Raw genomic sequence first — 24,437 nt, forward strand, 5'->3', positions numbered from 1 at the left:
CGTCTCCCGGACAAGAAGTATGCGGCGATGTTGGGGGATGGGGCGAACTTTGAAGGGCGGAAGACTCAAAACATTTCATGCAATTACAATGTCTCAGTACACTTTTACGGATTGAGAAATCCTAACTGTTTGTCTTTACTTTATTTTAAGAATCTGATACAAAATTAGCCACATTTCTAGTATCTCCAGTGGTTGGCGATATGTTCTGGAATACTTTCCTCTTCTTGATAATTAAAAAGTAAACGACAATCACAACAACAAGAACCAAGGAAAGACCCATACAATCTATTTTTTGTTTTTGTTTTATTGTGTCAAAATTTAGTAAAAGCATTACAAAAGAGTCTACCACCAATAATACTGTTAAAAATGCCGTTAGCAGCTCGTTACAACTTCGCTTATATTCTTTCTCTGATTGCTTTATTTTTCAATACTAGAAGTGACTATTGCCAACAGCAGGCTTGGTCATTTGAAATCACTTATATCAATATGTTAACCAGTTTTTCACACTACATAGCCATAAATACCACTTACAGTAAAAAGATTTATTTCGAGTAAGAATGCATTTCTGAAGCGCACTTTATAAGCAGGTTGCTACGGTATTGAAATTCAGGTACTGATTGTAGTCCATGTTTATCTGGTATAAGATGGCGCTAAGTTTCAGTTTCCATCTGCAAACAAACAGAGATAAAACTCTTAAATGACACTAAGTTTTCAAACAGCAAACGATTTTTTCAGGTTGTAAAGATCTTCGCATTATATATAATAACCATAAATATTTAACTTGAAGAATGAAACAAGCAAAAGAAAAAGTTAAGTGTCGCCTTGATAAGGACGGGGAAAGCGCCCTAGATAGTTTAATTATGCCGGCATAATTTCGCGCATTATTAACTCCTTGCGGAAGCGAGTATTCGGCTGGCATAATACTACATTAAAAAAAAAAGAAATAAGAAAAGATATACAAAACAGTTGTTAGAAAAAAAAACCATGAATTATAATTATAATAATAATAATAATAATAATAATAATAATAATAATAATAATAATAATAATAATAATAATATCTTTCTTTATTATAATATTCCAAGCAAAATTGATATTTACAAGTTAAAAGTAGAAAAAAGAGTTATTAAAACCTATTTACAATTCAATATTTAAAATTCATTTCGATTAAAAAAAGCGACTATTTCCAAGCACAACAGAGCTATTTTCAAGCACATTTTTTTAACAATAGTAAGACTAAAATTTTGATGAAATGAAAAAAGTTGTTAAAAAGATCCTAAAATACTAATTTACGACGTCACGCCATCATTCACTTTCTAAAATTAGCGGAGACACGCTTGGCTAGCGTTTAAGCGGCAGTCATCAATGAAATCCCCAAATGGAATTTTGTGGAAAGGTGTCCTGGAGCCTCTTACACATGTGTGTACCGACCTTAAAATCTCAAAAGAAAGCAATGTTCTAATCCAAGTGATAGTAATGTGATAAGGTTCCTCATTCTTTTCTGAGAGCTTCTCGGCTAGGCGTTTGAGAAAGCAATTGCAGTCGGCTCCCATCCCACCGTTGGTTCCAAAAACTAGGGGAGTGAAAGATCCCATTTCAACGTCCAGCACCCTCTGTTGGTACTTCCGCTTTTTCTCCTCTTCCTGCTCTTTAAATAATAATAATAATAATAATAATAATAATAATAATAATAATAATAATAATAATAATAATAAATTTAAAACAACTCCAAATCATCTCACATCAATTTAGCTGAATAGCGTGCGCATCACCTACCTCAGCGGCAATACAAAAAAAATCAGATGCGGCCACAATGCCAGAAGCTAGCGGTGGCGAGCTTAGACTTCTGAGCAAAACTCGAGAATAACTGTGTTGTCCGAGCAGAATTTTGAGCAGATATGTAAACTTTACGAGAACTGCCGACAGTCATAATACGCCAATTCATGAGTATAGTTTATCCAACCATGCGGGACAAGTCGTGAAACCATTTAATAGTTAAGCGCGGAAAAATTACAGCAGACGTTTAATAAACAAGCGACGGAAAAGTGCACAAAGTGTTTTTAACTATTGAAATAGCTAAGCGCTTAAAAAGTGTGACAGGCGTTTAACTGAGAAATGGAAAAGGTGTTTAGTTTTTAAAGATATTGTGGTGCTGTGTCAGTGGGGAGTAGAAACAAATGTTTGATTTATCAACAGGGTTGATAACTAAAGTTTAGCGAATTGCTTCGCTCTGACGAAGGGTTAACGCTCGAATCTCTGTTGACAAACCAAACATCCCTTTGATAGGCAAGCCCGGGAAAGTGCAGCAAGCATTCAATGAAAAAGCGTGAAAAGTGGGTAAAACGTTTTTACGACGAGTGCACAAAAAGTGGGAAAAACCTACGTTTGAACACCGCGAAACAAATTAGGGTTATCAACTCCCGCGTGCATAAATAAGCTGCGTAACCTTTTGCACGGATGATGGACGTTTTTCTCTAACTTCCGTGTTTTGTAGTTATTCGCCACTTTCTGAGAGCCTAAAACAAGGTTTCATGAAGCGCCATGATAGGTTACCTTAACATTCGTCAGGAGTCAAGTTTTCGATGATGTATTTCAGTTCTTCGAAGTCGCCAAGTCGGAATACTTCGTTCGGGGAGGAAGCGATGGTGGCCAGTTCAGTGGCGTTCGTTTCACTTCCTACACCGACAGCTATTGTTTTGATGCCTCTACCCTTAATCTGCTTAGTAAACTGAGTTAGGTCTTCACTGCGGTCTGTATTGGTCCCATCCGTGAAGAAAATGAAGAGCTTTTTGACCTTGAAAGCAAAGGAATAACATCTGAGTCAACTTAATCTGACTAAGTATCGTTCTTTATAGTCTGCAACATACGTATGAAATGGATGTGTGTGGGTGTGCGAGTGTTATTTCAGACCTTAAGGTGACCGGGGGGGGGGGGGGCTCTCGAACGCTCGACTTGTTTCTCTTCGTGAAACGGAATATCTCGCCGCCTCGGTTTTGGTTTAAAATCTAAGGGGGTGGGGGGCGGGCCCCCCGGGCCCCTCCCCTAGGTCCGCCGCTGCCGTGACACATTGCAAAGGAGAATTGTCTTCTCCCTCCTATTGGGTATCTTGGCGATATAACAAAACCGATAACAAATAAATAACAATGTAAATCGAAGAAGTTGCTGCTTTAAGTGACAACGAAATCTGCGTCCAATTTACAGGTACCCACCCGCCATAAAGTAAATTTTACCTCATCTCTCATTCCGTTTCTAGCAGAAAACATATCCAGGGTCTTCTCCAAACCCCTGCCAATATTAGTAGACCCGCTCTGCGTCTGAGTTAACGCTTCGAAAAACTCAAGGAGCTCGCCTGCCTCGAAATAGTCGTCAAAGTAAACTTTGATTGAGGCTTCGCTCCCATACTCCAGGAGGCCAATGTGGGTTGCCTGTTCCGAGATACTGAAAATCCCGATAATATCCTCTACAAAGTCCTTGGTTAGTCGGTACTCATTGCTGTCGATGGAATTGGAGCCGTCAATAGCAAATCCTACGTCATAGACGACATTGTTGCCGCAACCTGAGAAGATATGACAGGAAAAACTTGCCATCAGTTTCTGTCAACAGATCGTGACCTTTTACGCCCTAATAGTAACCAACATCTCAATTCTCCCTTCGATATTATTACTCGATCACACGAGTACGTCATGAGAATAAATAAAATGATCACCGACGACGGAACGTTTTGCTGGCCACATAACACTTCAGAAACAGAAGAATACATGTATATCGAGAGCAAGTTAATAATGGAGCTTAAATCGTTTAACTGTGCTTTCATTCTTGTTCAGGTGATTCCTGCATTCCAAGGGAACTTCAAAAAGCCGTCTCCAGTTTCAGATCAAAATCGGTATTTTTCACGACAGAAGACATCAATTTCCCCACCATTCCTTGCCCCATCCCCTCTCCCTAAAGACCACCCTCCCCCCCGTAGGTTTTATCATAAAAAGTGAGACAATAGAAAAAAAAAATCTACATTTGGATTTTCTATAAAGGGAATCATAAAATGTAGAAGACATCTTCCTAGAGTGTATGTCCAAGCTGATTTTCTAACTAATCAAGGCCGTAGCAAACTACCTCTTTAATTGTACGTGAATCGTGAAACCTTCCCCTAATTAGATCACGGCTTTCAGACTCTGGAATATGGTAACAGGGATCAATTTCCCAACCCTCTCCCTTATCCCAACAACTCACTCACTCACCCCACCCCTTGTGGCCCGCCTATAACACAAGGTTTCTTTTGGAGTTCCTATCAGATGCCAACCACAAAATTTTAAATCGTATTCACCTGAAATCTGGCACTGAGGACCAGTGTAACCAGGTTTACACTGGCACCGAAAGTCTGGAGGTCTTTCTTGACAGTTTCCTTCATTTTGGCATTCCAAATCTTTGCAGCCGCATTTCTTCACTCTGTGGAACACTCGTCCGGGATCCGTATTCACTGAGATCATTAAGTCCACTGGATTCTCCCTCAAGTCCTTGTTTTCGGTTTCCAATTCCCGGATGCAACCTTTGAAGCCCACTGCGACACCAGTCCTTTGGAAGCTGAAAGAAAAGTCGTGTTTACTCTATCTTAGACCGGGATTTTTGTCCACCATAACTCCGAGAAATTGTAAGAGAAACATTGTGTCCAATATGTTTCCTTTGACGTCCACAACGGAAGGTGTTGACGTCATCTCATCGATTATTAATTGTACATTATTGTGCGGAACTGCTAGGTGTTTGTAAACTATGTCCTTATCGATAATATTTCATGCAATGTAAATACAGGACTCCATTTAAACCAGTCCTGCGGAATTGGACATTTCCAATATAAATATTTGTCCAAATAATAAAAAAAAAACATAAAAGTAAAGTGTAAAAGAATTAGAGCAAGTACTCACATTGTTTCTCTGTTTAAGCTGATGCCACCACCAAGGTACACCAAGGCGCTCAGTAAATCTAGATTCTTCCACTCACCGGGTGCAACCCCCTCAAATACTTGGACGTAGTTGACTATTAACGTCCCCCTTAAACCCACACGGATAATTTCTACATGATACCACTGGTTAAGGACTAGCGAGAAATCTGTGGATATTTCAGCTTTGCCTTTTCCAAGGTTAAACCTAAACAAACCAAAAACACGAACATAAACAGGCTGAAAAATATATAGACTGCATGAATGACTGACCAACTGTCTGACTGACTGACTAACTGACTGACCTGAAGGACTTACTGACCGGTTGATTGACTGACGGGCTGACTGACGGACTTACTGATTCACTGGCTGACTGACTGACTGACTGACTCTCTGACTGACTGATTGACTGGCTGACTGACTGACTGACTGACCGACCGAACGACTGACTGACTGACTCTCTGACTGACTAACTATTAAGCTAAATGGAGGATCGATGAACTCATGAATGAACAGATGAAAGGATGGATGGGTGGATGGTCAGACAAAAGGTTAATGAATAAATTGAATTAAATTGGTCTTTGTTTAAAGAAAACGACTTCTGTCAATGCACAAAGCGTTGGAAGTTGAATTAAAGATAAGAAGACAAAAAAAGCTAATTATGATAAACGTTGAAATGTGAGAATTACAAGGATAATTTTAGATTTACATGGTGTAATTGTTGATTCAAGGAAGGTTGTTCTCTTTGAATATGAAACGCCTCTTTTATCTTAAGTTGGAAAATGGTAGGGGCCTGGGCCCAGTTGTTCAAAGCCCGATTAAGCTAATCCTGGATTAACGCAAACTTTGACTCGAGTTTAATTGTTAATCAACAAAGATATTTCCAAAAGACTTTCAGCCCTCAGTTTTGACTTAGACTTTGCTTTATCTTTAGCTCGAAATTAGCCTTTGAACCAATTTTAACGAGCGACGATGAAAACCTCGGTTAACTTTTAATCGGGGATTAGCGTTAATCGGCTTTCGAACAACCCGGCCCTGATCTACAAGTTGGAAATAATCTAATGAACATAAGGCGCGACAATGTTCAGAATTCGGCAGATGTTTGAAAATGTGAGAGGTCCTATCACTGGCTAAGTGATCACGTGTGCGTGTGGAAAAATGCCGGGCTGTTTCGCCGACATAACAGGCATCATTAAAAACTGAATCATTGTATAATGCAATTCGAGGGATTTGATTGGCTTAGAGGCCATGGTATATGGGCCATTATACCATGGCCGAGAAATGACGATCATTAAATTGTCTTCTGGTTGTTCTTGCACAGCGAAATCTGTAAGATCTAGCAATATTTCTTGATTGTTTTTAATAAAACAATTATTCCACTTACGCTTGTTGGATATGAGATGATTATAGCCAACTCGGCGCTACGCGCCTCGTTGGCTATCTATCATCTCATATCCAACGCGCGCTCGTGGAATAATTGTTAATTACAGCCCGCACATGCAAAATTGGACTTTATGACCACGATTTTGCCGCTACACATAGAACTAGAACACAGAAAAAGGAAGTGTTCTAGAGTTTCTATTTCATTTTTAAAAAGCCAACATACTGGACAATCAGTTTTTCAAAAACTTACGGAAAATGTTGTTCAAATACGCAATCCTATTTCAAATCTTATATTGAAATTCGCGCAATTTGGTGTTTGAGTTGTTCTCAAGTTTCGTGGCACAGTAGAAACACATGCCCTACCGACCCGTCCATACCTGAGTTCCAACTTTCCTGCCCTCATGGCCAGAGAGATGAAATCTTCCGCTGACCCAGAATACATTATGAGGCCGGTGTCCCCTTCAGGACGTATTTCAAAAATGGCGGCGAATTCGTCTCGTCTAAGGACCAGTGGTGGTAACTGAATGTAGGAGTCACTTCCGCCGCTCACACCACCGCGGAAATAAGGCACGTTCGCTGAAAGAAAGCATCAAGTAAAATCATCGTCATCATCAACATCATCATCATCATCATCATTAATTCGCCTTACTAAAAACAAGAATGATAGAATTTACAATAATGGCGAGCAGACCTCAAGAAACCACCAGGCTTATAAGAGAGGCCACCTTGGCTGTCATTAATAAATAGAAAATATGGTGCTGCGTAAGTGCAGCTTGGTCAATTCATGATTTTATAGATAAAAACTGCAACACTTTTTTCTTGAAAATAAAAAGACTAGATGAAGAAGTAATTGATATTGGGAGAAAGTTCCAGATTTTGGGACCTTGGTAAAGGACTGTAAATTGCTAGAGATTTGTTCGACAATAATGCGATCGATAGTGGTTGGCTGTTCTGGTGCCATCAAATCAGAATAAAGGTTGAATTTCTTCTCACAATTTCAATACATTATCAAGATCAACAGAAAATATTGTCTTGACTTAGCATAGTATTTTGAGATAAGACGGAACGAGATACAAATATGGCACAAAATTCTTAACAGCTAGGGGTGATAAAAAAGTTACAGTAAAATGAATGTGATTTAAACGCCGATAAAATGAATCCCAGAATGAGTGAAATCCCCCAGTCCAAATGTAAAATTTACCACGATTCAATGAAAAGATGTTATGACGCGACTGAAGTTGATTGCTGAAAAATTCAAAGGAGGTAAACATCTCCTTATCTGACATATTTCATTATCAAAAAACTGCACTACATCATTTTTGTCTCTTCTCAGTTCTATCAACTTCCCAAATTATTAAACTAAATATTAACTAAATCCTGATAACGAAGATTTTGACAGTTTTCCTTAATTCTTTGTAATGGGGTTTCATTTATTGCAAATATCCATTATAACAAACACATTTTCACTGTCCATTTAGTTACATCGGGGTTTGAATGTTTTATATCGCAAAAAGTTTGTCGCAACGGAAAAACATCCCTTAAAAAACAATATCTAACCTCTTATTTCACAGCGACTACCCAGAAATCCTCGAGGGCAGTCACAATTGACTTCGTTTTCAATTATATAGCAGTCCCCTCCATGGAAACACGGCGTCATCATACACTGATCATAACTACCGTTCATCACCGCATTAAGCTGCTCTAGAGGGTGGCCAATGAATTGACCAGGATACACAAGGTCATAGCGTATGCCGTTGATGATGAGGTTCGCGACTAATCCGTAGAACCCAGCTGTTGTCAAAACGCTGGCCAACCTGAATAATAAAAAAAATACTCGTTCTTTTAAAGGTGAACTACTCTAAATGATGCGATATATCAAACAAGAGGAACAATGTTCCATCCGAATTTGAAACACAAAGAAGTGGGTTGAAAAAACGAGACGCAGTCGAGATTTTTTAACCAACTTCGCTTTCGATTGTTTGATACAGCTTCTCAAACCATTAATAATTCTTGGATAAATGAATAAATTATAACAACACTTTTTCTGTACTTCCTTTCGCTTTCCAAAAGAATGCGAACTTAATTAAAAGGAGGGCTAAGGTAAGGACTAATAGTTTCAACCTGCCACAACCTCTCAGTCCATGAAATTAATGTGAACGGCACAGGCACCATGCTACGAGTTTCAATAGTTACAAGACGTGCGTTTCTCAAAACTTAGGAAATCATTTCGGGCAGAAAAAACATTTAAAAACATTTAAATTTCCATTTTTTAATAATTTTGAAGGTAACACGATGAAAAAACTTTACAAGATTAAAAAAAAAATTACAAGGCAAGTTGGCACCAAACGACCACAACTAATCGACAGAAAACTGAATTGAAAAATGCTTTTCGGGCCACAAAACTCATGGGTACTTTTGAGAAACGCACTCAAGAAAACGGAACGCCGTCGCTTTGGATCTTCAGACCATTCTTTGCAGGATTTGTACTTTATTCTTTGTATAGTGTTTGTACACAGTCTACTGAGGAATAACCCTTCTTTCCAACCTCGTTCCCAGGATCCCCCTTCCTCTTACTGCAGGGGACGGGAAGAATGGTAAGAGGAGAGGCCCTGGGAACGAGGTTGTATTCTGTTCAGGAAACAGATTGAGCTCAGCCTAAGCGACAGTTTATATCACCTCTCGATAGTTTTTGAATAAAGAACAAGAAGGAAGGAGAAAGCTTCTCACCTTTGTGGCACGCTTTCAACTCCGCCTCCAAGGTACACATCAGTGTCTAAGTTTAAGTGCGAAAGCCCTGCTGGAGAGGATCCATCGACGCGTTTGCCATTCACCTCCAGGTATCCCACGTGGCCATTTCTATACGCGCGAAGCTGGTTCCATTCATTTATCCTGATACGCTCGCCACTTACGATAATGGCAGGGCCCTTGCCAAGGTCATAACTGGAAACGAAATAGCGGAACAGCGATGTAGGTACGTATTGCGTGCAAAGGGATGAGTAAGTGTACTTTTCGCGATCAAGGCAAATATCGACATGTATCGCTTACACATAATTTATCAAGAGGGGTTACCATAACTGAAATGATAACATGGGGAATAATACATATTGCGTTCAAAACTAAACTAATCGACAAGGACTATACTGGCATCAAAAATTATAGGTACGTATCATTGAAGGCTTCTTAAGGATAGTTAACAACACTGGAACGACAAAATGGGGAAAACAAAAAACAGAGATGAATACTCGCAGGTCTAAAATTCTATCCTGTGCTACCGTAGAACGTTTTTTTGTGAAAATTCACGTCACTTCAAACAAGCCAATCTACACAATGTGCAAAGTATTGCGCAAAATTGCCATGGTTACCTTAAGGAGTTTTGTAAGCGCATGTGCAAGACAAGACAACTATATGCTGCTACCACAACAGTTATGGCCAGCATTAATGCTAATTTCGAGATTGAGCTATACAAAGGCTTCCTTCTAATGGGAATGAAGAGAACAAATTCACTGCAGAATAACCAATAGGCCATTTTACAGTTGCTTACTCAGTGACCGGGCCTATTAATGGTAGCGAGGCTGCCGGTGACCTTGTATTGATACAGACCTCACTGTTTTTATCATGTAAATTGTGTTGTTGTGATGCAAACTAGCCGGCATTTGCATAAGAAAAGTAAAGAGATTTGTATCAAAACAAGGTCACCGGCAGCCTCGCTTCCAGCCATAAGCCAGGTAACACAGCAACAACTGTAAAATGGTCTATTAACTTGGTAACGTACCTGAAAATAACATATCCACGTCTCAAGACAATGTAGATGTAATCGTTGTTGCCCTTTCTGCCAGAGGCCTTGTTATTCAAGAGGACTCCAGACCGACCGATGGGTCTAAAGTCCATTTGAATGTCTGCTTTAACCTTAATTTGCGTCAAAGGTTTGTACTTCATGTAAGAATCACCTCGGAAACCAACAGACACATCTAACGATAAACGGCAAAATAAAAAGTAGTAATATTTAAATGAAAATAAAAAATCGAAAAAAGCCAGCTCGTGCATGCTGAGAAATTCAAGCGGTTTGACATCATGTCAGCGAGAAGCGGGTAAGTCGGTAATTCTAAGCGTTTGTCTGGGAAGTATTATAAACGTAGCAATGATATCTTTATGTTTTCTTCTTGAGACTTTTGAAATGGCCTTCAACTCTTCAAGTACGAAATAATCTTCGTACGCTATCGACAGCTCTACCCTTTTCCCTCTCCATCAGCCTTTTTCTTAATAGCCCCGGGTCTCTCCCTTCCTAGGCGCCTGATCTAATCTAATCTCTGGAGCAGTCCCTGACCAAGTAACTTCTGAGCTGTAGTATGACCTCTGTTCTTTAACAATCCTTCGATTATAGAACGGTTTTCAGTTGAGTGTTAAAAGCACTTCGCGTTTGCTCTGGTTTTACCTTACTCCTCCCCGTTGGGGTTAATAAAATTCACGCCACTTTTCAGCCAATGAGAAGCAAAACCAAAACCAGTCGTGAGCTGCTTGCACGCTTTTTCCCGCGCTTGGCGCGGGCTGCATGTACATGCTTAGAATGCTGATTGGTTCACTGCGCTGTTTATGTTTGCTCTGATTGGCCAGAAGAATTATTTTGGTTTTGGTTGTATGCCGGCACTCAGTTGAAAGCCAAGGTGTGTCAAAGGTTACACGATTCATTTATCCATAAGTGTTCTTTACAATTCAACGACAAGAGCTCACACTTTTTACCAAAACTATCTTTCCTGGCTAGACGAAAAGTAGTACAGCACAGTCTGGCCCACAGTAACTCAATAGAGTTGATATGGTTATCTGGCCACCGTACAGAGATTCGACTGCTGACTGCTGAGCGTTAGCCTTTCGCCTGAACGAATGAAATCGAATCCATTCAAATATTTTTGTAGGGGAATCACCTTATTAACTCTGTTTAGAAAACCAAACATTCGTTTCAATTTCCCACCGACGCAGTACAACAGTTTCGTCAGAAACTGAGCCTCTTTTGTGAGCTAACAGGCAGCTCGTTTTTAACTCCTTTTGCGTTTCATTGAAGACATGAAGCAAATGGAATGAGTGTAGGAGATCAAATCTGACAGCTTTCTAACAGACATCCCTAAGTGTGTGTGTGTGGAGGAGTAATGCTCACAAGATATGAAAAGAAATGAAATCTCCTTCATTGTAAGAATACAGGGTCGACTGACTGAAAATGCAAAGCTCAAGAACAAGGAGGAAAAGAAAGAAGATAAATAGATCGAACAGAAGGAAAGATTAAGAACTTACAACGTGTTAATAACTTCTTTGATGTCGAATCACGAAGGACGTTGCTCAACTCTCTTCCAGACCTCAGGGCACGGCGCAGACAATTTCCGCCGGTACAAGCTAAGGAGAGCATCAAACGTTACAACGAAGATACGGAAGACAGAAAAGAAACCAAAGAAGGAAGAACTTGGAGAAAGTTTGGTTTAATTGAGAATAGTGTTTCGCAGGGTTTGTTGTCATTAACAATAACTTACTTAGGCAACAAAGAGTGCACCAGGGCCAGCATGTGCATGCTATAAGATTGACAAGACTTAGTTTTCCTTCAGGTGAGGGTTTGTTCCTGTATGGGCAAGAGTAAGGTCGTTCCCGGGTGAAGAAAACTGTTCCCGGATAAATGCATGCTCGTTCCAGGATGAGAATGAGCTCGTTTCTGGAGAAGAAATAGCTAGTTCCTAGATTAGCAAACTCCCTTTTAAGGATAAGAGCATGAACATTTCTAGACGAGAAAAGGTCAGTTTCGGAATGGAAAAAAATTAGTTTACAAATTGTAACAAAATACACACCACACAGCCCTTGCTTAGCCACAGTGATGCGAGTCTTAGTTCTGCAGGATTGTACTTGAAGAGTACATTCATTAGGATATGTCTGTCCGTCACTACCACACACAGGATCGAAGGACAGTGGACACTGTCTTGGACAGACACATTCGAGAGAACCGTCCAGCTGAGCTTTACACTCGGCGTAGAAGTCACAGTTGAGAAGAGCACAAGGAGCTGAGAGAAAGAAAAGAGAAAAGAAGGAGGAAAATGGATGTCAATGTGAATAAATGTGTTTGTAGATATCATTTTTCATCAGCAACCTTCGAGGAGAACAAAAACATCCTTACAGAAAAACACATGGCCAAATTACGTAAACCAGATGTGCTTTGAATTTGAATACATCTCTCAAAGTAATCAGCGAATTTCCTATTCTTATTGATATTATTTCTAGTAAAGGGCTCAGCGAGCCCTTTGAAAGTTGTCATGACGTCAAAATAAATCATGTTGCTAAGTAACTGTTCTGACGAAAACGCGGGGTCAGCCAATCCTGGGGGAGTGAATCCGATCAAGAAAGAAGTAATCTTCCTGTGTATCAAGTGCTCGGTAAAGACAGAACAGACTCAGAAAAAAGACAGAAAGGGTGACAAATAATAACCACGACAACTCACTGCACGCTCCTCGCTGTAACACAACAAAGCTTCGTCGTTGCTTGCAGGCATCAGCTTGAAGAAGACATTCGTTGATGTATGTCTTTCCGTTGCTGCCACAAACTGGGTCCAAGGCCAGAGCGCATGTTTCGTTGCAAACACAAACCGCTTGTCCATTTGACCCCTCCACACAAGAAGAATAGAAGCGGCATTTGGTTTGGGTGCAGCCCGAAACTAAGGTACAGTAGGAGTAATAGAGAGTGAACGAACAATCCTGGAAAAAAACTTTCTGGGACAAACTCCATTTTCTTTTACATATATCTTTATAGGTACGCCAAGAGGACACGTTGTTACGCAGTCCCTCCCTTGTAATGCTTGTAATGTTGAGTCCGTGTGCCCAGGCAACTTATAAAACTGAAGGAAGCAAGGCCGGAGAGGGTGGGGCAAACTTCTAGAGAACAGTAAAGGCGTGATTTCATGCGAGGATAAATAGAATGACCATTTTAGTGTTTTAAATTGTAAGGACTTTTTGGAAATGAGGGAATGAGAAGGGGTTGAGAAATGGAAAGGAGAAAGACAAGGAAATATTTTCACGGAATTGAATCTGAACAAGGTATGACAGAGTTGCAAATAGTGCAGAACAGCCAGCTGGTCTGCCTCCTGCCAGTTGGATTTTTGACCATGTTTGTAAGTTTAAATGCTGAGCCCAGTTAGCACCTTGTGATATTAACACTGCCGAGGGTGTTAATTATTATTATTATTATTATTATTATTATTACTATTACTATTATTATTATTATTATTATTGTTATTATTATTATTATTATTATTATTATTATTATTATTATTATTATTATTATTATTATTATTATTATTATTATTATTATTATTACGACAACTCGGTGAGGAATAGCAAGAAAAAAAGAAGGAAGAAACACGGTTATCCAACGGTTACAATGAAGCTATTTTCATGCATTTATTCCCGGGAGTTGTAAATGGCCACCTTCCATTTATATTTTCACAGAAACTAACACTCGGACAAGGTGTGTCGGTTTCGTTCTTTGTAATTGTTAATTATACTTCAATAAATTAGCAATGACACAAAAACAAAACTATGAGAAAAAAATAAAGTGGAAAATAGTAGAAATGACTAACGGAAAAAAAAAATGACGGACTGACTGATAGTTTATCTTACAGCATTTTCCTTTGTGTGCAAGTGTCACAGTTCCGTTAGTAAGACACGTGACCAGATTTAGAGCGCAGCGGTTCATGTACGTTTTCTTGTCGTTTCCACATACGGGATCATAAGAAAGGGGACAACTGCTTGGGCACTGGCACGACTCGGTCCCATCCTCCTGGAGCACACATTTGCCGCCAAACGGACAACGAGTGGCAGTGCATGCTAGGAAGGGCAAGTAATTGTTGATATATTTCATGTAAAGACAGAAAAAAAAGGAGAACACTTTCTAAGAAAAAGCGTTTAAATGTGAACATAACAGGCGCTTTTCGAGCGAATTACTTAGCATCATAAGTCCTGTCAAAACAGACAAAAAGACAACCTATCGACGAAAGCAAAGCAGATCAAAATGACTAGAACAAATTAAAACTGTTGCAATAAATTCTACAAAGATTTCGCACAAGGAGAAATGTCTACCTATTCACAATGAAAATAAATCAAATTTGAGACCATTCTTGTCTCAAACTATCATGATAAACAATAATAAAAATTGAGTGATTGGCAACTTTTGTATACCTTTTCTAGAGAAAGAAATTACTGCAATAAGCCTTAAATAAAGGGTACGGAAGCAGGGCTAATAAGTCACTGATGTATTATCTGAGTTCGTTTCTACCCAGAACTATTGGATTAAAATCGTTTGCAGTCTTATCTGTAACAACAGCTATGCACTTACTACATCGGCCATGTTGCTCCACGGAAATCGGAGTTTGGGTAAGACAAGCCTGACGTCTGAGAAAACAGTGGTTTAGGTAAGACTTTTTGTCGGAGCCGCAAACAGGTTTGTACCTGAAGTGACACAAGCCGCAAACACAACGAGCTGTGGTGTTTGTAACTCGCTCGCATTGCCCGCCATATTTACATTTTCCTTTGTAACACAGAGCTTGAAGAAAGATTTAAGAAGCGTTAGTAGACATTAGAGAGTTTTGTTATAGAATGGTTATAAGATGAACACCAGCGTTAATAGCAAGGAAAAAAGAGGGGGACGTGTTTCATATGTTAACTCCATTGTGGCTCCTAAAACACGATAAGGAAAAGGAAAATAGTCTTGTGAAACCCAAACGACAGGCTGACTGACCTGTCAGCCATGCAGCTGTCTAAAAGTAATCGACCGGCATTTTACCCCCAACGACCTTCGGGCTGGACTTGGGTTACACGAAGTTCCCTACTTTCATTTTGTGTTACTGATTTCAACCTCACCTAAAGGAGGCTGAACTATATGTCCAGGTCAGCTATAAAACCAACTGTTGCATTGACTATTATATACTGGAATGATGCTTTTCCACCGCATTTCTACCAGACCCAAGGAGGTTGAGAGATTTAAGAAAAGATTACTACATATTTGAGGGAACTTGAATTAAGGGCAAACTCGCAGGAAGATACTACGCTACCCAGGAAGGAATGGAGTTCTCACCAAGATGACACTTGCTCGTATAACAGTGATCAGAACTTCACCTCAGTGAAGAGTCGATGGCTTGTAATAAGCCCAAGTTATTAAAAGCGTAAGACATTTTATCACTTACTTTTGCAGTGCCCATTGCGCGCGACTGTAATTGTTTTGTTTGTTTCACATGATTCGTTCTCCATTTGACAGGAGTTCTTGTAAGTCTTCCCGTCACTACCACAGACAAAGCTGATGGTTTGCGGACAAGCCTTTTTGGTGCACGAGCACTCAGCTTTACCGTCAGCTGTCACAATGCACCTGGAGTTCGGAGGACAACTCATTCGAGCGCAAGGGTTCGTGGGACTGTCTGGAACAAGGTAACACCACGGGTTGATTGAATAGTTGCAAGAGAACACAAAAGGAAGAAATGAAATGCCGTTTCAATACGTAGTAAGGGTGAAAAAGACATAGAAAGTTAGTGACAAGAAAGGTATATAGCTGTAAAGGAAGTGTATGTCGAGAAGAGGTCCACCAAAGGTTACAAATAGACAATTCTCTTGGGAATTGTCTATTGCCAACAACGCAAAGTTGAACACTTTCCTGCAGTGTCTGAAATAAGAGAATATACACTCTTTTGGACTAAATCGCGTTTGCTCGTAATATCTGAAGGCTAAGATTTTACGTGGGGTATTGAAAAACAGTTTGAAACGAATGAGAAGTTTTTACAACTACACTGTCATGCGTGAAAAAATTCTGGCAGTCAATTTCGCGAGGTACGTTCATTATAAATGAGTTCGTTACACCGGGTTTCTGTTCAAGCTTCATTCTCTGAAGTATTAAGAATAGAATCAACCCTTATAAATACTGCCAAAGAGTTAAATAAACAAACAAGCTTTGACTGTCAATGACAAAGTACATCATCATACCACATGTCCCTCTGTAAGCAGCTCTAACTGTCAAGTTTGATTGACAAGCTGTCAGTTGTAGAGCACACAAGTTGAAGTAGCTTTTACGATCGGTGCCACACGTTGGGTCGTACACAAGGGGACACTTGCTTGGACAGACACACCGGGCAAAAGTCCCGAACTGAGACACACACTGAGCATAAGGTGGACACCTCTTGGAGTAGCAAGGATCTTTGATGACAGCAAAGAAATTAGGGAGTAAAGAAGAAGAGAGAAAAATTTACGATAATAATGATGAAGGTGATGATGATAATGATGATGATGAAGGTGATGAGGATGAAATCGTTAGTGAGGATGACGACGATGGCGATGTCATGGTGATGATGATAATCATAATCATGATGGCTACAATGATGATGACAACGGCGTTAATGATGATAATGATGATGATGATTGCGATAGTGATAATGATGAAGAGTTATAACGTAAGAAATAATAAATACCGAACTAACCGTATCAAGCCATCTGCTCACCGTAAGCGATGTATATGGTGATGTATACACCGAAAAAAACAACCGACTATAAAACAGTGTTAACAGCCACAGGGCCATTTTTGTGTTGTGTTGCAAACGCCTCAGTAATAAATAAACAAGCAGAAATGTTTGTTTAAAAGAGAAAAGAAAAGTCTTTCGCCTGAAAGGAGATATTCAAGATACAAAAGAGGGGGTGGAAAGAGGTAGATACCCCAGAACTCACTGCATTTCCCCACATGGCGAACAGTCACATTTGCTTTCCGCTCACATGAATCAACTCTTAGGTGACATGCGCTGTTATAAGTGTTCCCATCACTGCCACACACAGGACTGATCTTGGACGGACAGTCGCTAGGACAGACACACACTCCAGTTGTGCCATTACTGGACACATTACACTCAGCATAGAGTTCACAAGTTACTGTAGAACACGGAGCTGATAAAAGAAAGAGGAGTTGAAGACACACGCTGCTTTGAGATACAAAAAGGTTAAGCAATCTCACGAAACCAGACAAAGTGTAGAAAGCAGATAGAAAGAGAATTTTACAGATAAAAGCACTCACTGCAGCGGCCTTGATGTAAAATAGCGAAGCTTCCATTGAGTGCGCATGCTCGTATTTTAAACGCGCACTCATTTACGTACGTTTCGCCATTGCTGGCGCATATGGGTTTAAAGACCAGCCGGCAGCGTCGTATGCACGTGCACCGAGCTTCAAAGTTCGCGTCTAAAGTACATTCAGAGTAGAGAGGACATTCCTTGGTGGAACAAGGGTCTTCTGAATGAGGAAGGACAAAGAAAAGAATTAGCTGGTTTGACTTGACAGGATTACTGCTGGTAATAGAAGTGAGTTTGTATTAACATACAGAACCAAATATGGGTTTGTAGTAAGTCTGCTTGTTGTTGGTGGTGACCTATGTATAACACCCTTTTGATTAGCGAGAAAATAACCATTTACTTTCTAACAGGTAAAACGAAAACAATTAAAGGTAAAAATTTCAAACAAATTTCACATGCACAATAAATAACATCACAGGAACGTACTGCCCACAAGCCTTCACTTCAGTGGTCTGATTTTATGATCCCATCCGACTCGAAACCACCTTGTAAGTATAAAAGTGCTGAATGCTCAATTGCTATCTCCCAAATTTCAGATAGGGTCCCCATTTCTTCATCGTTATCCAACTCTCTTGATGATCTAACTGGTTGTGGTTCACAAAGCAAAATCGGTCCCCTGTTCCTTTTACTTTCCAAGTTATTTTAGATCTGCAGTATTGTAGCAGCCAGATGTGTTAGAACCCACCCTCGCTCAGCGCACCCCGACCTATTCACTAAGCTAACTACACGGTGACTGCACCACTCTCTTACCAGTTACTAATCATTTTACTAATAATGAATTCGAGTACCAATAGTTCCAGGGAATACCTGTTATATTATAGAGACAACTCCTGTATCAGAAATGTTACTCACTAACTTAAGGACGAACACGTCATGTGGTACAAATGCGGAGGGAGGTCATCACGCGATAAACATGGTCCGATTTGATATGGTCGTCAAGAAAGTCACACACTTACTCTTTTAATTTAAGGTATAATAAAGTCGACCAAACTAATCAATGAATCACTGGATGTTTTGTCTTCTTCACAATAAACCCAGCGCGCGTGTTTCGAAAAATAATCGGAGGGTTATAAAATAAGTAAATCAGTTTCTCGCTTGCTGATATACGGGATGATAATTCCCTCCGCGTGAAAGATCGTTCTCAAAGTTTGGCAGTTGTCTTTCAGCGTTGGCATTATCCTTCGACATACCAACCGCCTGAGGTTTGTTTTTATTAGCAAGTAAAAACAACTAGAGCCGTTTTACCATGTATACAGACTGGAAACAAGCGGATGGCAGTGCTACCTACGGCTACATCCTCGGAAGTCCTCGGGTATCAGTCGGCTTCGTGGATTCTAAGTTATTCGCGTCAGAGCGCAAATCCTAAAGTGAAATTTAACCTTGGAAACTTACCTTGAGCTGATCCAAGTAAAAGTGACATCCATCAGATTCATAGAAAGAAGGAAAGAGAATAGAGACTGTTAGGAGGGAAACGACTAAAACAACAACAAAATTCTACGAACAGAAGACGTAGGGTGGTTATTGATCAAGTGTAATTTGTTGTTTTTGCTTTCACATTGTGTGAGTTTTGGAATCGACTCGTTCTCAAAACATGGGTGCAACTTACTAAAGTATCAATACAGACAAACATTCTCATTTATCACGATAGTTTTAAACTCTTATGTAGAACATAGAACGAACATCCACTGACGCTGCTGAAAATGGCCCCGTTTGAGGATGTTGTCTTTTGGGGGGAGGGTTGTCTTGGTAAATAATAATAATAACAATCTTTATAATAATAATAACAATCTTTATACTCTTCCCGTCCATCTCCCGGGAACGGGAAGAGGAGAGATCCTGGGAACGAGGTTGGTATGGAGACGGGCAAGTCCAAACGTCGGTATTTACACAACTGGGAGTTCCAAAATTCTTTCTGAGAATTAAAGAGAAAAGAAGTACATTCTTGGCCCAGCATTTAATCTACGAAAAGTGTTATGACAACATACCACATACGCCTTTGCTCCTCACAGTGATCAGCACTCCTTTCGCACACGAGGACACCTTCATGTAACACTCATTCAGGTATACCGTATCATCCGAGCCGCACACGGCATCTCTTTTGGTGGTACACTCGCTCTCCTCGGGACATTGGCATGTAGGCTGTCTGCCAATAACTACACACTTGCCGTAGTTGGCGCAGTTTAAATCCTCGCACGTTACTAAGAAGTTAAGATATAGTAGAATGTTTCATTAACATAATTAACCACAAACCAAATGTAACAACCTCGACGCCCCACATTTACTCAATAAATATTTGCCATACTGGCATTTAACTTGAGTAGGTTCGAATCCCGTTCAAACCTGACTTTTTTTCAGGCTTTCATTTCGCAGCTGCTTAAGTAAGATACATAAATGCGATAGTTTCACATTTATCAATTATTCTTTCATTCGTAATTCAAAATACGTGAATTTCATAATTCACTTCCAGTAGCTACTTTTATTACAAAAACGTCACATTAACGATAACTTTCACATGTATCATGTACCCATAGTACAGGAACCAACCCTACCCCCCCCCCCCCCCCATCCCCACCTTTTCCCACCCGGGTCCCAAAAGGAAGCAATAATAACAATAAACCACGGAATTTTTTTTTTTTTTTGAAAAAGAAAAGGATTGTCCATACTTTCTGACCTGCAAGCGGTATTGAACTAGCATGGATTCCGGCCTTGATGAAAAATGTAATATTAGACGTGAAGCGGGAGACTAAAACACACGACTTATGTCCCCTAAGGAACAAAGAGGGATACGGCTAAGACGTGACCTACAATATATACAATATCCCACACTTACTACACGTTCCTTTCTTGACAACAGTCAGAGGAGTTCTTTGTTGACAAGCCTCCACCCTCATGTGGCATTCAGAGGTGTATGTTCTGGTATCATTAGCGCAGACCACATCCGATGTCACAGGACACCTCTCTACCACAGGACAGACACATCGAGCAAATCCTGCTGATGTTATCTCGCAACGAGCAAAGAATCTCTCACAATTGGCCAACAGACAGGCGACTGGAGGAAGAATAACATGCGTGAATAAGAGTAGAGCACAAAAATTTGCCAAGCATTGCCCTTTCGTAATCTCCCTTTCCAAACACCCCTTAACTACTTTAAATAATATTGTCAGTATCAGGGATTTTAAATGCTCAAACATAGGAGAAAAAAATTTCGGCTGCCAGTCTCAAACATGTAAAATTTGTAAAATTAAGACCAGATTGCTCGGTACCGAAAACATTCTATCCCATTTCCACACTCTTTCACCAACCCCCTCCCTCGCCCCTCTCAACCCAACCCAGCTTAGTAAGACGCAATCACTCCAAACTAAGAAACAAACGAACACTTGGAATTCTTAATTCAACTTTTCAAGGAATGTGTCTGCACATAGTTTTCCTGTCCTTCATTTTCAAACCGATCAATATCGATCTCAAATAAAACTCTGAAGAATCGCTTTCATGCGAGTGTAAGAAATGTAACGCAAACCAACTTTTCTTTGTTAGTCTTGCTTTAGCGTTAATGTGCTGTCGAACAACTGTCCGGTAAAGAGATCATAGCGACAACGATCATTCCGATTTGCAATATATAAACCTGTAAGCCTAAAATATTACGTACGTTTTCAATACAAACAGATGTACATACCGCATGGACCATCATATTCTGCTGTAACTTCCTTTCCCATCAGACAGGCTCTAGCCGTTAGTACGCATGGGTTCGGATAGTTCTGTCCATCACTGCCACATACGGGTCTGTTTTCAACCGGGCAATCACTCTCCACGGGACAAATGCATTGTGGGTAACCTCTCTTGAAACCGCACCTCGCGCCATACCTACATGCAGTACTGGTGCAAGGTATTACCACTAGACCTGAGGTACAGGAGAGAAACAGTCAGTGATAAATGCAAAGGATTTACCCAACTTTTAATAGGGAAATAAAGAAAAGATTCATTAAGCTTCCCTACAGCTCTGAATCTTTTAATGGCCAACGATATTCGATGTGAAATTTGCTTTTGACATAGTTGGCAAGAGCCAAGACGGCTTTCGATCCTTTTCGCCTTTTTATCTGCCAGATGGTTAAATCAAAAGATTTATATACATTTTGCACTATCCGGCAAGAAATTGTTTAAATATGTGCTTTGCAACTACGCTAATCAGAATTCAGTGGTGGGCAAACGCTCATTTCGTTTCATTTCCTCAATCCCAGCAGGTATTTCTTTTGCGTTCTGAAGCACAATGCCATTGCGGGACAAGTTGATGATGAAATTGTGAGTAATAACCCCTCCTTCGAAAGAAAAATTGCGAAATCATTTCTAAGAATAACAGGGACATATTTTACAATGCTCATCAGTAATCCGTTGTAATTCATCCTAAATGTTGGAAGAAAAATTGTCTGTCTCTAAACTTAGCTCTAAAGTGGGCAACTTAAATTTAATAATACCTTATCGGCGAAATCATCAAATAGAAGAAAGATCCTCGCAGTTACTACGCAACTTAAGCAGTCACAAACAGAGAGCCTGAAAAAAAATTCAGGCTTGAACTGCGAGGATCTTTCTTCTATTTAATCTTTCATCCGCAGTAAAAAAATAATATAATATAATATATTAAAATATATGTTTCATATATTTACATTTATTCGGCGAAATCATGTTTGCTTTTAAAACATACTAACCGCATTCTCCTCTAAACTGCAGACGAGCCTTCGGTCGTTTTGGACAGTTCTCTGCCCTTAGCGCACACTCACTGGAGTACGTCTTGCCGTCAGTGCCACACACAGGCGAGGCTCTCTGGACGCGTAGGCACTGGAGCGGAGAGGGACACACGCATCTGGTTTGATTGTTGGAGTCAATGACGCAGTCCTCGTACAGTGCACATTTCTTAAAAGAACAGGCGTCTGGAAAATAAAAATAAAAATAACCGGAATAAACAAGATGGTATTATGGCATTATATCAATGACTACAGCGAGCTCCGTGGGAAGATCCAGCTGGCCATCACAGTTCTTGTAACACTCCCTCTGTCTTCGAAATAAGGTATTTTCTCATTGATATAGTTATGGCAGCAAGGATTTGTAAACTGTTTTGGTGAGAGATTGATAATACCTGCTTTGCAAAGAATCGATACCGCTTCAAAAACGTATTTACAAAACATAAGGGGGTTAGTTTTTAATGAAACTGTGGTGCTGCGTCGGTGGGGAGTAGAAACGAATATTTGATTTATCAACGGTTTTCAGACGAAAGGTTAACGCACGAAACGCCAGCACTCGAATCTCTTTACGGTGGCCAATTTACCTTAAGCTATCAACTCTGTTGATAAACCAAATATTTATTTGCAAATCAACCCACGTGTGTATTCAAATTTTAGGAAACTTTCTAGGATAGAAAAAAATTGAGGTCTGTTAAATCAATAAAGAGGAAGCCTGAAACGTATGAAAACGTATGAAACGAATTGAGTTGGACCAGCTGGCCGTATTTGAGGCCTTTTCTTTATCTTTTTTCCGAAGTACAGTGGAACGTCGATTTTACGAAATGGCAAGGGGACAGCAAAATCATATCGTTAAATCGGGATATCGTTGTAGACGAACTCCAGATTTATAAAAAAAACTTTTGCCGGGACACAGAATGTTGAATATCGTTAGATCGACGATCATAAAATCGAGGTTTCACTGTAGGACTTATGGAACTGATTCGGACGCCATTTTAGACGGAGTTCGAGTCATAACTGTTTATACATTGTACACTTACCGCAAGATCCCTTCTTCACTACCACGAGCTCTCTCTTAGTCTTGCAAGCCTTGATCCTCATGAGACACTCGCTTGGGTAGGATTTTCCATTGTTGGCGCAAACGGGGTCTACAGGCGATCGACATGTTGGACACTGGCATTTGGCAGCGTCACTCACAACTACGCAGTCCTGGTACGACTTGCACTGATGGAATGAGCATGCGTCTAAACAAAGGCAAATCAAAAGGTTTCACTTGTATCATTTCCGTTATCACAATTTCATTGAATATTATCGAAAGGATTTAGCGTAAATCTTCATCAATATTTCACCAATATACCCAGCTAGATAGAGCTTGCAAGTTAACGAATATTCCTTACACATACCCGGGCAGTCGATCTAAACTTAGAAAGCCCTTGTGCAGCCAATCAGATTGCGAGTTTGCCTAAGTGGTCACCGTTTTATGTTAAAATGATTTAGAATGAGTATATGATACGATTTACAGATTTACAGAAATTGGCATAGAAACAGTCATTTTATTGTCTACGACCCCGCCTAATGATGACGATGATGATGACGATGATGATGATGATGATGATGTTGATAATAATAATGATGATGATGATGATGACGATGACGATGACGATTGACGATGATGCAATGAAAGTGTACTAGTTAAGTTTACGTTAAAAAAGAAGCTAAAGCAGAAACAGTTTATTCACCGCATCTTCCCTGCTTGAACGTCATGTTACTTCCACACGCGTCAGCCTTAAACAAACACTGGTTATCATAACTCTTGCGGTTGCTGCCACATACGGGTTCCACTGTATCCGGGCATTTTTCTCTGGACTGGCAGACGCACTGAGTTGAGCCGTTAACTTGCTCCTCACATTTCGTTTGATTCGTGCAAGCTACGAATTTACATGGTTCTGAAAAACAAAGTACAAAGTGGTCAGACCGGTGCACGCTTGGACTCAAGTACAGTTCTTACAGACAACAACACTTCCCATGTCTCCAGCCTGATATTTATTATTTTAGACCAGACCTGAACTTTAAAAAAGTATACATGCTTCAATTCAAACAAACTGTTGTCTGAACAAAATTTCACGTTCCGACATTGGCCTTTTTTGTACTAGAGGACGCATACTCGGTCTGGACGAACAATCTTTCGTTGTGCGTCTTAACGACGCAAACACCGGAAGATAGTTCGTCCAGACGGATAATGCGTCTTGTGTTCGTCTAAAACATAAAAATGCC

At 40.0% G+C, this 24,437-nt stretch overlaps 5 protein-coding genes across 6 annotated transcripts in view; 1 reads left to right on the top strand and 4 right to left on the bottom strand.

Annotated features, from left to right (window-relative positions):
- Window positions 1–24,437, top strand: part of LOC146484509 (uncharacterized) — a 278,821-nt gene that overhangs the window by 48,968 nt on the left and 205,416 nt on the right. The window lies entirely within an intron of this gene.
- LOC146484515 (pikachurin-like) lies at window positions 285–10,306 on the bottom strand. Its single transcript, XM_085104595.1, has 9 exons — window positions 10,086–10,306; window positions 9,041–9,253; window positions 7,871–8,127; window positions 6,691–6,889; window positions 4,917–5,138; window positions 4,322–4,578; window positions 3,231–3,556; window positions 2,554–2,794; window positions 285–668 (listed from the first exon to the last, which is right to left on the bottom strand). Exons 1-8 carry the CDS (start codon window positions 10,247–10,249, stop codon window positions 2,555–2,557), a joined length of 1,878 nt encoding a protein of 625 aa, XP_084960721.1. The 5' UTR covers window positions 10,250–10,306; the 3' UTR covers window positions 285–668; window position 2,554.
- On the bottom strand, window positions 10,437–15,738 carry LOC146484516 (agrin-like). 2 transcript variants are annotated; one of them, XM_085104599.1, is made up of 6 exons: window positions 15,519–15,738; window positions 14,672–14,878; window positions 13,957–14,163; window positions 12,783–12,995; window positions 12,139–12,348; window positions 10,437–11,695 (listed from the first exon to the last, which is right to left on the bottom strand). In XM_085104599.1, exons 1-6 carry the CDS (start codon window positions 15,718–15,720, stop codon window positions 11,532–11,534), a joined length of 1,203 nt encoding a protein of 400 aa, XP_084960725.1. In that variant the 5' UTR covers window positions 15,721–15,738; the 3' UTR covers window positions 10,437–11,531. The 2 variants fall into 2 exon arrangements, with proteins under 2 accessions (XP_084960725.1, XP_084960724.1); XM_085104598.1 differs by having other exon boundaries at window positions 11,557–12,348.
- On the bottom strand, window positions 16,215–17,660 carry LOC146484517 (agrin-like; the record flags this gene model as incomplete). The annotated part of the gene is made up of 3 exons (XM_085104484.1): window positions 16,215–16,515; window positions 17,041–17,253; window positions 17,381–17,660. Coding segments are annotated over 3 exons (774 nt in total), but the record flags the coding sequence as incomplete, so codon positions are not given.
- Window positions 19,405–24,437, bottom strand: part of LOC146484518 (uncharacterized) — a 115,980-nt gene continuing 110,947 nt past the window's right edge. The window contains exons 112-117 of the mRNA XM_085104485.1: window positions 23,903–24,109; window positions 23,204–23,407; window positions 22,134–22,355; window positions 21,107–21,331; window positions 20,264–20,482; window positions 19,405–19,631 (exon numbers count right to left, since the gene is read on the bottom strand). Of these exons, the coding sequence (XP_084960611.1) occupies window positions 19,405–19,631; window positions 20,264–20,482; window positions 21,107–21,331; window positions 22,134–22,355; window positions 23,204–23,407; window positions 23,903–24,109 (1,304 nt within the window). The remainder of the gene's footprint in view (window positions 19,632–20,263; window positions 20,483–21,106; window positions 21,332–22,133; window positions 22,356–23,203; window positions 23,408–23,902; window positions 24,110–24,437) is intronic.

This window comes from Pavona decussata, unplaced genomic scaffold (assembly GCF_977016875.1).
Source record: "Pavona decussata unplaced genomic scaffold, jaPavDecu1.1 SCAFFOLD_32, whole genome shotgun sequence".
NCBI classification, from domain to species: Eukaryota; Metazoa; Cnidaria; class Anthozoa; order Scleractinia; family Agariciidae; genus Pavona; species Pavona decussata.